This window comes from Sinocyclocheilus rhinocerous, unplaced genomic scaffold (genome assembly GCF_001515625.1).
Source record: "Sinocyclocheilus rhinocerous isolate Xijiao unplaced genomic scaffold, SAMN03320098_v1.1 scaffold2610, whole genome shotgun sequence".
Taxonomy (NCBI): Eukaryota; Metazoa; Chordata; class Actinopteri; order Cypriniformes; family Cyprinidae; genus Sinocyclocheilus; species Sinocyclocheilus rhinocerous.
Window position 1 is genome coordinate 7,287 of NW_015645598.1, and position 14,065 is coordinate 21,351.

At 34.1% G+C, this 14,065-nt stretch overlaps 1 protein-coding gene across 4 annotated transcripts in view; it reads right to left on the bottom strand.

Annotated features, from left to right (window-relative positions):
- Window positions 1–14,065, bottom strand: part of hecw2b (HECT, C2 and WW domain containing E3 ubiquitin protein ligase 2b) — a 53,935-nt gene that overhangs the window by 6,667 nt on the left and 33,203 nt on the right. For 3 of the 4 annotated variants that reach the window (XM_016510664.1, XM_016510666.1, XM_016510665.1), the window contains 12 exons: window positions 12,416–13,095; window positions 11,567–11,882; window positions 10,601–10,702; window positions 10,286–10,436; window positions 8,572–8,672; window positions 8,306–8,430; window positions 7,863–8,048; window positions 6,357–6,509; window positions 4,132–4,231; window positions 3,872–3,968; window positions 3,709–3,792; window positions 961–1,070 (listed from right to left, as the gene is read on the bottom strand). In XM_016510664.1, the coding sequence (XP_016366150.1) occupies window positions 961–1,070; window positions 3,709–3,792; window positions 3,872–3,968; window positions 4,132–4,231; window positions 6,357–6,509; window positions 7,863–8,048; window positions 8,306–8,430; window positions 8,572–8,672; window positions 10,286–10,436; window positions 10,601–10,702; window positions 11,567–11,882; window positions 12,416–13,095 (2,205 nt within the window). The remainder of the gene's footprint in view (window positions 1–960; window positions 1,071–3,708; window positions 3,793–3,871; window positions 3,969–4,131; window positions 4,232–6,356; window positions 6,510–7,862; window positions 8,049–8,305; window positions 8,431–8,571; window positions 8,673–10,285; window positions 10,437–10,600; window positions 10,703–11,566; window positions 11,883–12,415; window positions 13,096–14,065) is intronic. The other variant, XM_016510667.1, reaches the window with a different exon arrangement.

The following is a 14,065-nucleotide window of genomic DNA, read 5'->3' on the forward strand; positions in this document are numbered from 1 at the left end:
AATAATAATAATAATTATTATTATTATTATTATTATACAGGGCTAAAAATGTCTTTGTTTTCTTGAGATATAAAAGAACAACCTTTGAACTATAAAAATATGAGGGATAAATAAAATAAATAAATATAAATATTATTATTATTGTTGTTGTTATTATTATTATTATTATTAAATTGGATATGGTCCGAAACTCTTTTATTCTTCAGTATAAGTCCAGTTAAAGTTTATCAGAATGGTTTCTATTCAAGCAAAAAAAAAAAAAAAGCGGCAGAATTCACAGAACCCCCTCTAACCAGTGAACAGTGTAATCCCTCAGTGTCAGCGGTGACTAAAGTCAGATCATGGAGGGAACAGATCATGGTTATAATACAGTACAGCTAAAAAAAAGTGACTCAAAATCAGCATCTTGTTATCAAACATAGATAAATGTATAGAAAATGTATAGATTATGCAGAAAAATTCAGGTTTTATTTGTCAAATCTGATGACAAATGAGATGTCTTTAATATATCAGATGTTTCTCCTAGAGCCAGACTATTTGATTTAAACATAAAATTAATCCCTCAGTGTCAGCGGTGACTAAAGTCAGATCATGTTGAGTTAGACCATGATTCCCCTCTGGCACCGTGATGTCCGCCACACTCCAAACAGACTTGTGAAAATCAGAGTGTCAGTATAACGGTTAAAAACCGTTATACTGCAGGGATTAACCAGAAACCCTGGACTCCAACTACACATCAAATCCCAAACAGCGGATTTGATGCTTTGGCAGCTAACTGAAAAAATACCCAGGAAATCTGGTCGACTGCATGTCAAGCTCTACAAGCAAACCAAAGCAATGCTGTGGAGGGATGGTGGAACCAGAAACACAGTCTCTTGTGTTTGCAATTATAATCATCTTTTCAAACACTATTCATAAATGTTTCTTGAAAGTTTTTCGATGCGACTGAGAGGAACTGACCAGGAGAGTTCTGAGGGGAGGGGACCGGAGACCCTCGAGGTGACTGACAGTAGCTGGGGTGCAGTAAGGCATGAGGTGGCACATACGACATCACTTCCTCTTCAAACAAGCTATAGAAAGAAAAAGAGACAAAGATTGTTAGTGTATGGAGGCAAACACATGTATCCTGAAAAAACAAAACAAAACAAAATTACTGAGATACATTTACCCAAGAAGCCAAATTTGCTTCATTAAACCACCTTGATCATATTTGCTAAATTAAATCCAATACTTGTTTCTTACTAATTTTGGGGTGCTGATTCCAAAAATTGTGTCTGTTTTGCAAGAGCATGCCTCACTTGCTCATGAAATATGTGCATTTTGTAGTATTTTTGCTTTTGATAACCATCTGTAGACATCTTGTATTGTCTCTTTATCACCAGACAAACTGCCACAAAAACACGAGTCCTGTCTTCCTCTGAGCAAGATTACAATTATTTGTTCAATTCTCAGCTCATTTTCCCATATATGCATGATTTTATATAACATGACTTTATATCTAATACTGATTTCAAGGTTAGAATTATGACCAGTGACAGAAGAAAATGCAAACATGACCCAGATGTTTTCTGCTACATCTGTGGGTTTCACTGCATCCAAACAGCAACAGATTTATTTTTGTTTTTGCTTATTTTGTAAAGTTCTTTGACATTAAATGGAGCATTTAAACACATTTCCCCACTCCTTTGCAGATTATAAGTTAAATCATACATTTTGAATAATTATTTTTCTCATTAAATCTTTTGACATGTGCCTGCTTTTTTATTTTGATAAATGCATTAAAGCTGAAACATACATAATTTGAAAAATTCTCATACATATGCTATGTAAAAACTATATGTGATGAAATTTTTAAATTGATATTAACATCATCAAATTAGGTCATATTAGGCATTTTTTGCAAATCAGTAGGAATTCGCTATTAGAGACTGCTAGATTTGATTTCAGAGAACGTATTGCAGTTTTGTTTTGAGCTTAAACCTTACTAAATGTATTATTTCATATTTTCTTACAGCCATGTTTTGCAGGGTAAAATTAGCAGAAATCACTGGAAAAGTACCTGAGCAAAATCACCAAGTCCGCGTCGCTGGAGAGGCGAGCTAAACCCGACGCTCCTTCATTACGAATAAACTGCACCTTCTCCCTGTAGATCAGAAAAGTCAACATTTTCATAATCAATAGCTCAGGACTGAGGTTTGTTTTGTAATATTTCGGAGTCTCACCTGAGTGAGTGATTCCTAATGAGCTCAGGCTGCCTTTCCTGAAGGATCTCAAATATGTTCGGCTGCCGCAAAAATGCCACGATTTTCTCATTATAGGCTATAAAGAGAGGAACAGAGCCATTGGTGAAATGTCAAACGAAGACTCTTCAAAAGTTATAACACCTTTGTGGCACCACATTTTCATAAAACGATGCATTATGAAGGATTTAACAAGATGAACACATCAACTTTCTGATGAAGCTTGGCTTGTAACGACTCACCAACAGGAACTAAATCTTGACACTGGTTGCGATTGGCTGTGAAGGTGTTTGAGGGGCGTGGCAGTACAGCGGGTCCAGCATGCCGAGGGTCATCGCCCACCTGTAGCACAAAAACAAAACCATTATGTACTTCACATCCACACAAGAAAAGACCAGCTTACTGCAGAAATACATTTTCCCATATATGCATGATTTTATATAACATGACTTTATATCTAATACTGATTTCAAGGTTAGAATTATGACCAGTGACAGAAGAAAATGCAAACATGACCCAGATGTTTTCTGCTACATCTGTGGGTTTCACTGCATCCAAACAGCAACAGATTTATTTTTGTTTTTGCTTATTTTGTAAAGTTCTTTGACATTAAATGGAGCATTTAAACACATTTCCCCACTCCTTTGCAGATTATAAGTTAAATCATACATTTTGAATAATTATTTTTCTCATTAAATCTTTTGACATGTGCCTGCTTTTTTATTTTGATAAATGCATTAAAGCTGAAACATACATAATTTGAAAAATTCTCATACATATGCTATGTAAAAACTATATGTGATGAAATTTTTTTATTGATATTAACATCATCAAATTAGGTCATATTAGGCATTTTTTGCAAATCAGTAGGAATTCGCTATTAGAGACTGCTAGATTTGATTTCAGAGAACGTATTGCAGTTTTGTTTTGAGCTTAAACCTTACTAAATGTATTATTTCATATTTTCTTACAGCCATGTTTTGCAGGGTAAAATTAGCAGAAATCACTGGAAAAGTACCTGAGCAAAATCACCAAGTCCGCGTCGCTGGAGAGGCGAGCTAAACCCGACGCTCCTTCATTACGAATAAACTGCACCTTCTCCCTGTAGATCAGAAAAGTCAACATTTTCATAATCAATAGCTCAGGACTGAGGTTTGTTTTGTAATATTTCGGAGTCTCACCTGAGTGAGTGATTCCTAATGAGCTCAGGCTGCCTTTCCTGAAGGATCTCATATGTAAAAACTATATGTGATGAAATTTTTAAATTGATATTAACATCATCAAATTAGGTCATATTAGGCATTTTTTGCAAATCAGTAGGAATTCGCTATTAGAGACTGTTAGATTTGATTTCAGAGAACGTATTGCAGTTTTGTTTTGAGCTTAAACCTTACTAAATGTATTATTTCATATTTTCTTACAGCCATGTTTTGCAGGGTAAAATTAGCAGAAATCACTGGAAAAGTACCTGAGCAAAATCACCAAGTCCGCGTCGCTGGAGAGGCGAGCTAAACCCGACGCTCCTTCATTACGAATAAACTGCACCTTCTCCCTGTAGATCAGAAAGGTCAACATTTTCATAATCAATAGCTCAGGACTGAGGTTTGTTTTGTAATATTTCGGAGTCTCACCTGAGTGAGTGATTCCTAATGAGCTCAGGCTGCCTTTCCTGAAGGATCTCAAATATGTTCGGCTGCCGCAAAAATGCCACGATTTTCTCATTATAGGCTATAAAGAGAGGAACAGAGCCATTGGTGAAATGTCAAACGAAGACTCTTCAAAAGTTATAACACCTTTGTGGCACCACATTTTTATAAAACGATGCATTATGAAGGATTTAACAAGATGAACACATCAACTTTCTGATGAAGCTTGGCTTGTAATGACTCACCAACAGGAACTAAATCTTGACACTGGTTGCGATTGGCTGTGAAGGTGTTTGAGGGGCGTGGCAGTACAGCGGGTCCAGCATGCCGAGGGTCATCGCCCACCTGTAGCACAAAAACAAAACCATTATGTACTTCACATCCACACAAGAAAAGACCAGCTTACTGCAGAAATACAGTATGTATCGAATCGCAGGAATAAACGCCTTTCCATTTGATATGTATATTTATATGTACATTAATTAAAAGTCAACTTACAATACACATTATAGAAAATCTTTATAGAAAATCATGTATATATACATATATATATATATATATATATATATATATATATCATAAAATAATGTTTTAAAAGATTAATGTGCACATTAATATTTATTTTATCTTTTTTTTAAGATTAAACATTAATTTATACATATATTAAAAAGTACAAAAATGATATATATTTATTTTTGTACTTTTTAATATACATGCATAAACACAATGCTTAATATGTTTATTAATATTACAGAAGATTTAAAATAATATTAATATGCAACAATAAATTGATATAAAATTACACACACACACACACATTATTATACACACATGCAAAATAGTAAAGCCTTCAAAGACAGATCCATATGTTAATTCATTAAGCTGCAACATTGTCGTTTTCGTGTAAATACTGATTTGCTAGGCTTCAGCTGCTTTTGCATAATTCACTGGATATTTGCTCCCTAGTGAGTGTACTTTAAAGATGAAAGCTTCATTAAGGGCCCTCTGACTAAAGATCTGACAGCTCTTTTGCTAAAGCTGAGTGGATTGTAAAACTTTCCTGGCCTTTATTCCCAAGGTGTTTATATGAGGAGGGGGACTTTTTTTAATTAAGTGGACTAATTTGCATTTTTATGTTATGAAGACACAGAGGATTTAAAGATTAGTGGAATAATATTTAGACCAATATTTTTACATGCATCCACATATGGCCCACTGACAAACACACACACACACACACACAGGGGACTGTGGGTGGACTGATGTGAAAATGACACAGTGCATGCTGGGACGCAGCGGAGGCCGACGCTATGAAATTAATCAGCATATCTAAAGAGGCCTGAGAGGGCGATCTGTTCTCCACACGGCCACGATGTGACAGAAGATCAGATTCCCTAATGAGAAACCTGCTGAGAATATTCTATGATGTAAAGATTCATGAGAAACTGCTACAACTAAAAATATATTCATTAGTATATCTGGCTACTGTCCCACGCTATTCTTAGCATTTTATTATTGGTTAAATAAAGGTTTGTTATGATCAACACTACTGTTCAAAAGTTTGAGGTCAGCAAGATTTAAGAATATTTTTTGAAAGAAGTCTCTTACGCTCACCAAGGCTAAATTTATTTGATTAAAAATACAGTACAAACAAATAATATTGGGAAATATTTTTACAATTTAAAATAAATGTTTTCTATTTTAATATATTTTAAAATATAATTTATTCCAATGATATACAGCTGAATTTTCAGCATTATTACTCCAGTCTACAGTGTGTCCCACGCTATTCTTAGCATTTTATTCAAGGTCAGCAAGATTTAAGAATATTTTTTTTAAGAAGTCTCTTACGCTCACCAAGGCTAAATTTATTTGATTAAAAATACAGTACAAACAAATAATATTGGGAAATATTTTTACAATTTAAAATAAATGTTTTCTATTTTAATATATTTTAAAATATAATTTATTCCAATGATATACAGCTGAATTTTCAGCATTATTACTCCAGTCTACAGTGTCACATGATCCTTTAGAAATCAGTCTATATTAGCAGCTCAAAAACATTCTTATTGTTATCAATGTTGAAAACAGTTGTGCTGCTTAATATTTTTGTAAAACCATGATGCATTTTTTCAGGATGTTTTTTTAAATAGTAAGTTCAACAACATTTATTTGGAATTAAATCAACAAGTTTATCTGAGATTTAATGCATTCATTTCCTAAAAACAATAAAAATTTAGAAATGTATTTAAACTATATTTTTGCGAAACTAAATTGGTTTCTAGGGTGTGGTTGTGAATGTCTGGCCAAATGAAAAGAGCCTCAAAGTGTAATGCTTAGGGCTAGAGGTTGATTCAAATCCATTCTGCAATGATAACTGGTGCAAACCACGTGGGAGGAGCTTGGATTCTAATCTCAAGCGTCTGATTGGAGGAGGCCTCTAGTGGCGTGTGTATGGAAGGCTCACCAGGCGTCGTGTGCTCACCTCCCCTGCGCTGTGGCTGCGTTGGCGGCTGAGGTGCTGGCGGTGGGCGAGGAGGCTGCTGGGTCGAGGGCTCTGCAGTGGCAGTCGTGGGTCTGTGAAGGTGGTCGCCCTGCAGTTATGGTCCACGAAGAAAGGCTGAGAAGAAGACACAATCATGTCAAGTAAGTAGGTTGAGGGATTTAAAACCACAAACGTGAAGCACTTACATGAATGCACCAGTAAAAACATTAACACATAAAATATTTACAGTAAGTGTTATGGTTGTACTTTTAAAGCATATTTTAAACATTTATCTGCGGTATGTCTGCTTTCCTGCTAAGCTTCCATTATAAGTGTATTACTGTAAAGCACTTCCCGACAGATCAAAATGATTTTACATGGCAATTGACAACTAGCCACTGATGAATATAATATGAATTTACTTTCAATACATATTAGTAATTACGCTCATTAATATATAATATAATATCATTATTATATATATATATATAAAAAGAACGCTAGTAAATGACAGGCATATGAGCACAAAAAAGAAAAATAATTATGTACATTATATATGGATGTTAACATTGTAGGTACATGTCACAGTTATGGACTTTAGTCTGGTTAGTTTCTGTTGGTACCTCCCAGTTCCTGTTTGCCCTTATTTGGGTCTGTTCCTGATCTCATTAGTTCATCATTAGTTAATACTCACCACCTGTCTGTCCCTCATTAGTTTCCCATTTAAGCTCCCTCCTAAGTTCTTTGAGGACCCTGTGTGCTATTGTTCTTCATGTGGATTTATCATTAAAGAATTTACTATTTGGATTATCTTCATCTTCGTTTGGCTTCTTCATCGTCGTCCTAGCAGCAGTGTGACTGACTATCTATCTATCTATCTAAAATGAATACTTTTATTCAGCAAGGATACATGTATAGAATATATATATATATATATATATATTTCAAATTAATGCTGTTTTTTAACTTCTTAATTAATCAAAGAATCCTTAAAACAAAAATATTAATATCAACATAATAAGTGTTTCTTGATTATTAAATCAGCATATTAGAATAATTTCATAGGGATCATGTGACACTGACGTCTGGCGTAATGATGCTGAAAATACAGCTTTGATCACAGGAATAATTACATTTTAAAATATATTTAAGTAGAAAACATTTATTTTAATAATATTTCCCAATATTACTGTTTTACTGTGTTTTTAATTTAAATAAATACAGCCTTGGTGAGCATAAGAGCCTTTTTTCAAAAGCATGAAAAAAATCTTACCACCCCCAAATTTTGAATGGTATATATTGTTTTTTTTTTGCCATATCTTATGTTCATTTTCATATTATATGGCCAAAAAATAAATAAGATTTTATTTAGAAATGCACAGTAAAATTAAAAGCAGTGGGTAGAAAAAATGGCTGAAAAGAGAGACAGAGACAGCGATACATATCCAGAATGTGAAAACACAGAACGCAGAGAAGATGTTTCCAGACTTTTCCAGTGTGGTCGTGTTTCATTTCCCAGCCCCGCGGGAGATCCAGCTGTTTGTTGGCAAACATGTTGAGGAAGGCAACCAGGTCTCGATTGTGCTGGTAGCGCTCAAAGTGGTGCGAGTCCCGTCGCACTTTACTGATCATGTGTTTTAGACACGTGTTACTTGTAAACATGCGGTAGGCACTCTGAGAAAGAAAAAAACAACAGACAAGAGTGTTTCGTAGTGTTTAAGTAATGCTAATTGCCTTCTAAAAATTAAAAATGCAACAAAATGACTTTAACAACAATATAACATACTTTCGAAAGTAACGGTCGCCAAAATTAATGATGGAACCAGATGATGGGTTTGTGAAAAAACACCACAACCACAAAATTCCTTCAAGGGATGGAAAATTGGCTTGTGGTAAAAAAGTGTGAATAATGAATGTGTTTGGAGACTAACAGGGTTGGAATGCAGTACGGTGAAGAAATCCGGGCTGGTGAGAAACTTGGCGCTGGGGGACTGAAGCAGCAGAGACAAGCGCGAGCGAGAGCTAGCGGGCCCAACCACGCCGTCCCGACGGTACTCTGAAAGAGAGGACAACCATAGTGTGATATGCATGTTGGCTTAAATCAAAAGATCTGTTTTTCTCTATTGCATATTTCCTTGTATCTAACTAAGCAGACTCATCTGAATGCAGTGCATGTATGTGGTGTGTGAGAGAGTACCAGGTATGGAGGGATGCAGCAGGTCGTTTTCGTCTGTAGGCATCTCTGCAGCCTGTTCGTCTGTCCTCTCATTGGTTATTGTCCTCCGAATACTCTGATACCTGAACAAAACAAAGGGATACATTTATTGATATATGTGGACGTATTTTTCACAAGATAATCTTTTTACATTGATAACTGTAATTTATCATTCATAATTATATTTTGTTGCTTCTGTAATGTATTTATTATTTCAGCCTACTTTACCGTTTTAAATTAATAATGAAAATGTTTTTTTTTTTTATAAAATACTAAAATATTAATCATACATGTTAATCATATATGTATAATTTTATTTTTAACAGAAAAAAGAAAAAAAAATACTCTGTATAATAAATATGGATATTAATATATGCATTAATACTTTTATTCAACAAGGATGCATCAAATTTATAAGAGATTACAGTAAAGACATTTGTTACAAAAGATTTTTATTTAAAATAAATGGTGTTCTTTTGAACTTTCTATTATAATTCTATTGTATCAAGGAATCCTGAACAAATACGGTTTTCACAAAAAATATGATATTATTCTGTACTGTATTTATTATTGCTCAATTAGTCATTTCTATTTCAGCCTACTCTACCGTTTTAAATTAATAATGAAAAAAATTTATAAAATAAAATACAAAAAATTAAGTCATAATACATGTTAATCATATATGTATAATATTATTTTTAAAGGAAAAAAATACTCTGTATAATAAATATGGATATTAATATATAATATATTTATATATTAATACTTTTATTCAACAAGGATGTATTACATTTATAAGAAATTACAGTAAAGACATTTATGTTACAAAAGATTTATATTTAAAATAAATACTGTTTTTATTATTATATTCTATTGAAGAATCATGTGGTTAAAATATTATGGTTTTCCCCCAAAAAAAAATATATATATATTAGGCAGCACGTTTATTAAATTAAAAAAAAATATATTAAAATAAACATGATTATAAGAAATTTTTCTTGAGCACCAAAACACAATAATACAATTATTTCTTCAAGGTAAACATAAGTAATTATAAATATTTTATTTGAATTTAATTTAAAGCAAATAATACTGGCAAATGAAATCAAATGGATGATTAAATTAAATTAAATTAAATTAAATTAAATTAAATTGTCAAACCTGTGAATCAGAAAAATGTATGTCACAAACAATTCTCGCCAGTCATGACATTGCATTTTGCATTATTTTTTAGCTGAGAAGGGAATATTCCACATACGTTCCTAGACTTAAAAAAGCTTGATTTGAATCTCATTTTCACTGACATTTTATGCTTGGCAAACTGTTAACTTCGGATGCTGTACACAGCTATGCTACAATTGCTTTTGCAAGTGAAATGCATGCTAATCAAGCTAAATAAATTGAAATCAAGTTGAGGGAGAGAAAGCGAACGAGAGAGCATGAGAGATGTTTTGAAAGAGCATGATAATGGCAGAACAGATTAGGTTGCTGTGGTGACTGCCGGGTGACATTTTTAAAGAGCTGTTTTTCCATACAAGCGAGGATTAACAAATGGCATTTCAGACTCCGATAAATCCAGAGATATTGGAACTTAAGGTCACTGTGTTCTTAAAACTCACCTCCTATCAGAAGTCACTCAAATCAAGGCTGACTTCATGCCATCTTGATAGATATCTGCTGGTGTAAACATACTGACCTTCGGTTGAGCTGCTCCATCTGCTGAATGGAGTTGGATCTCTGTAGGACCTGAGGTGCAGCTGGAGCAGTGGGCCGCTGCCAGGTGGTGGTTCTGTTCACATGATCCACATAGAAAATCCTGCCGTGACTGTCTATACGAGCTTCCCAGTCTACAACATACACATTTAAAGTCCACTTATAATGTTATAATCAAACATAATAATATAATGAGCATCATTTCAAAAGATCAAAAAGTAAATCAAATGTTCCATGATTATGTCCCCTTTAGGACAGGCTGGGTGAATCTCAAACAAACACAAAAATATTCTCTCACTTGGTGGAAGAGGCTCGTCTACTCTCTGATAGCGGCTGATGTCGTGACGGACTGAAGGAAGAGACTGCATCGGCTGATGGCCGTTCACTTGAGCACTGGCTCCTTCAGAAGGACAAGATGGGTTATTTGTGTTGTGAACGATCAATGAAAACATACTGTACATATATTATACACAAATTATATAAAGCCAGATAATAAGTTAATTATATTTTATTTGAATAGAATTAATATTTGATTAATAATATATTGACTTTTAGAAAAATATATATTTTACATAATGTTATTTTATATAACATTAAAATATAATATTTTCTATTTTAATATTATAATAATTATTATTATTATTCACATAATAATTTATTTTAATAATAGAATAATTAATTATTATTTTTCTTTATTGTAATATGTATATGTTTCATATATTTTTATTATTGTTGGTGGTGGTGGTGGTGGTGCTGTGGTTGATAATATTATTATTATTAACAACAACAAATCAGACATACTATTTTATATTTTAATATAATACATATTATTTTTAATATTAATATTATTCATGTTCTTAATAATATGATATATTTTATTTTAATAATAACATAATTATTATTTGTATTTATTGTACTTATTACTATTATCATCAGTATTAACAACAACAAATTCATGCTATTTAATAAAAAATATATATAAAAATTGTTCTTAACAGTTATTAATAGTTAATATTTATTTCAATAAAATAATATTTGTAATAAAATATTTTTATATATTTTTTAATTCCTTTAATATTATAATATTATATAATATTAATATTATAATATTATTATTTGTTATAATAATGTTATCTTTTTTATTTAATGTGCAGAAAAGTTATAACTGATGGTAAAAGCTGATGGAGGATTGATAACCACTGTCATAAAATTCCCTTATGCCTTCCTAATGCTGATTTAGTATATAAATAACACAGGAAGTTACCTGTCTCTCCATCTGTTACTGTGGCAGCCTGTGCTGCGTCAGCTGCCCTTCTCACTTCATTGGATAATTCCACCCCTTCAGACTGTGATGCGTTCCCTGATGCTTGCAGACTCCGCCTCCTCTGCCAGATTCCGGCATCTTCCTCCTCCTCATTGGCCGTCTCGCTGGTGTTCCCCTGCTCCGGCTGCTTAGCTGCTGTGGCTCCGCCCCCTTCACTACCTGCATTACTGGCAGATGCTGAGGACTCTGTGACTGTAGCGGCCTCTGATGACCCTTCATCCCCAGTGACCGCCTTGGGTGCAACTCCTTCCTCATCCTGGAAGAAATGGATTATGTATAATGATGCAAAGGAAGAACAACATTACAATACAAATTGGGAAAATGATGATGATGATAATTATTATTATTACTTAAAATGATGGCTGAGATATGTAAAAAATGCAGGTTTATGCTTGAATCAACCAAATAATTTCTACTTAAAATAAATAATTTATGGAATATATTTTCTTTTCCATGCAGGTTTTAAATAGATAGATAGATAGATAGATCCCTTAACAGGTTAAAGAACAGAACAGAACAGAACAGAACAGAACAGAACAGAATAGAATAGAATAGAATAGAATAGAACTGCCAGACCCTACAGACCTGTATTTTGGGAGCTGGCCGCTGAGAGCTGCCGGTGCTCTGTGTCGAGTCTCCCATGCAGGTTTTAAATAGATAGATAGATAGATAGATAGATAGATAGATCCCTTAACAGGTTAAAGAACAGAATAGAACAGAACAGAACAGAACAGAACAGAATAGAATAGAATAGAATAGAATAGAATAGAGCTGCCAGACCCTACAGACCTGTATTTTGGGAGCTGGCCGCTGAGAGCTGCCGGTGCTCTGTGTCGAGTCTCCAGAGGCAGCAGCTCCTTCCTGACTGTCCTCTGCACCTCCATTTTGGCTCTTTGTGGTGCCACTGCTTGACCCCGATGCCGTGGCCTCCGTATCTGTGGCACTGCTGGCCGCTTCCGACTCAAGCCTCTCTTTGACAGGACCCTCCCCTTTGTCCTGTTCAGAGGAGGTGTGCCCCTCAGGCCGTGGAGCGCCATTGGTCAATGCCGGATCCCGGGAGGCGTGTCCCTCCTCGTCTTCATCAGAGTCTATATGTAACATAGCATTGAGCCGTGTGTCGGTGGGGAAACTGGAGCGTAGTTTAGGTGAGGCAGCCCCAAGAGGTCTGTCTCCGGGGCCCTTAGGGGCCTCAATAGCATCCAGATAGTCGTTAAGAGAGGCCTGACGATGAGTGTGGCCCGGGGTTCCTTCAGCCAAGTCTGGGGCTCCGTCTCTCAAGAGCCGATCCTCATCAGGGTCCATCATGCACTCATCAGTCCTAAAGGTGTCACCGTGAAGGGACCCTTCAGAGCCGGTGGGCGAGGGACCCCTGGCCATGCGGGATGAAGGATGCAAAACATCCTCGTCGTCTGATGGGCTCCCTGGATCTCCATTCATAGAGGTGGCTCCCAACAGAGATCCCATGGCATCTACAAAAGCATAATACTTTTATTCAGCAAGGAGACATTCAATTAATCAAAAGTGACAGTAAAGACATTTATAATGATACAAAGATTTATATTTCAAATAAATGCTGTTCTTTTGAACTTTTTATATTTATCAAAGAACCCTGAAAAGGGATCTTGTGAGGCATGACACAAAGGGGACCCAATAAACCCCCCTTAAATTAATAAATATATATATTGACCAAGTAATATACTTCATTAGCTAACTGTAGGCTGTTTATAGTTTACAAGAATTACATTTACATTTGTGTTTTACAACACATTTAAACATGGCTCATCAAATCAGATTTTAGAATCAGAAATAGTGGAAATTGGCAAGGATGTAACTGTAAAAACTGTAAAATTGTTGAAAAAGAGTTTAGGGACGGACAGAAATAGGGGAAAAAAATAGTTTCAAGTCATAAAAAAGTAAAAACTCCTTTACTTTTGAAAATACTGCTACACCACCATTTTTTTTTTTAAAGACATTAAAAAAGATGATGCATTACATTGATCATACAATAAAGACATTTGTAATTTTACAAAATATATAGACAGTTACAACAAATTTTAATTTCAAATACATAATATTCATTCCAAAAAAATATATAAATCATAAAATATTAAGCTGTTTTCAACTAATAAATGTTTCTGGAGCAGCAAATCAGCATATTAGAATGATTTCTGAAGGATCATGTGAGTAATGATGCTGAAAATTCAGCTTTGCATCTCAGAATTAAATTACATTTAATAAAAAATATTAAAATAGAAAACTGTAAATTTAAATTGTATTAATATTTCACAACATTTCCATTCGTACTGTATTTTTAATCAAATAAATGCTGCCTTGGTGAGCATAAGAGGCTTCTTTCACAATCATTTAAAAAAATATATATATCAACCCCAAACTTTTGAGTGATATTGAATGTATAAATAAATATACTGTAATCTGTAC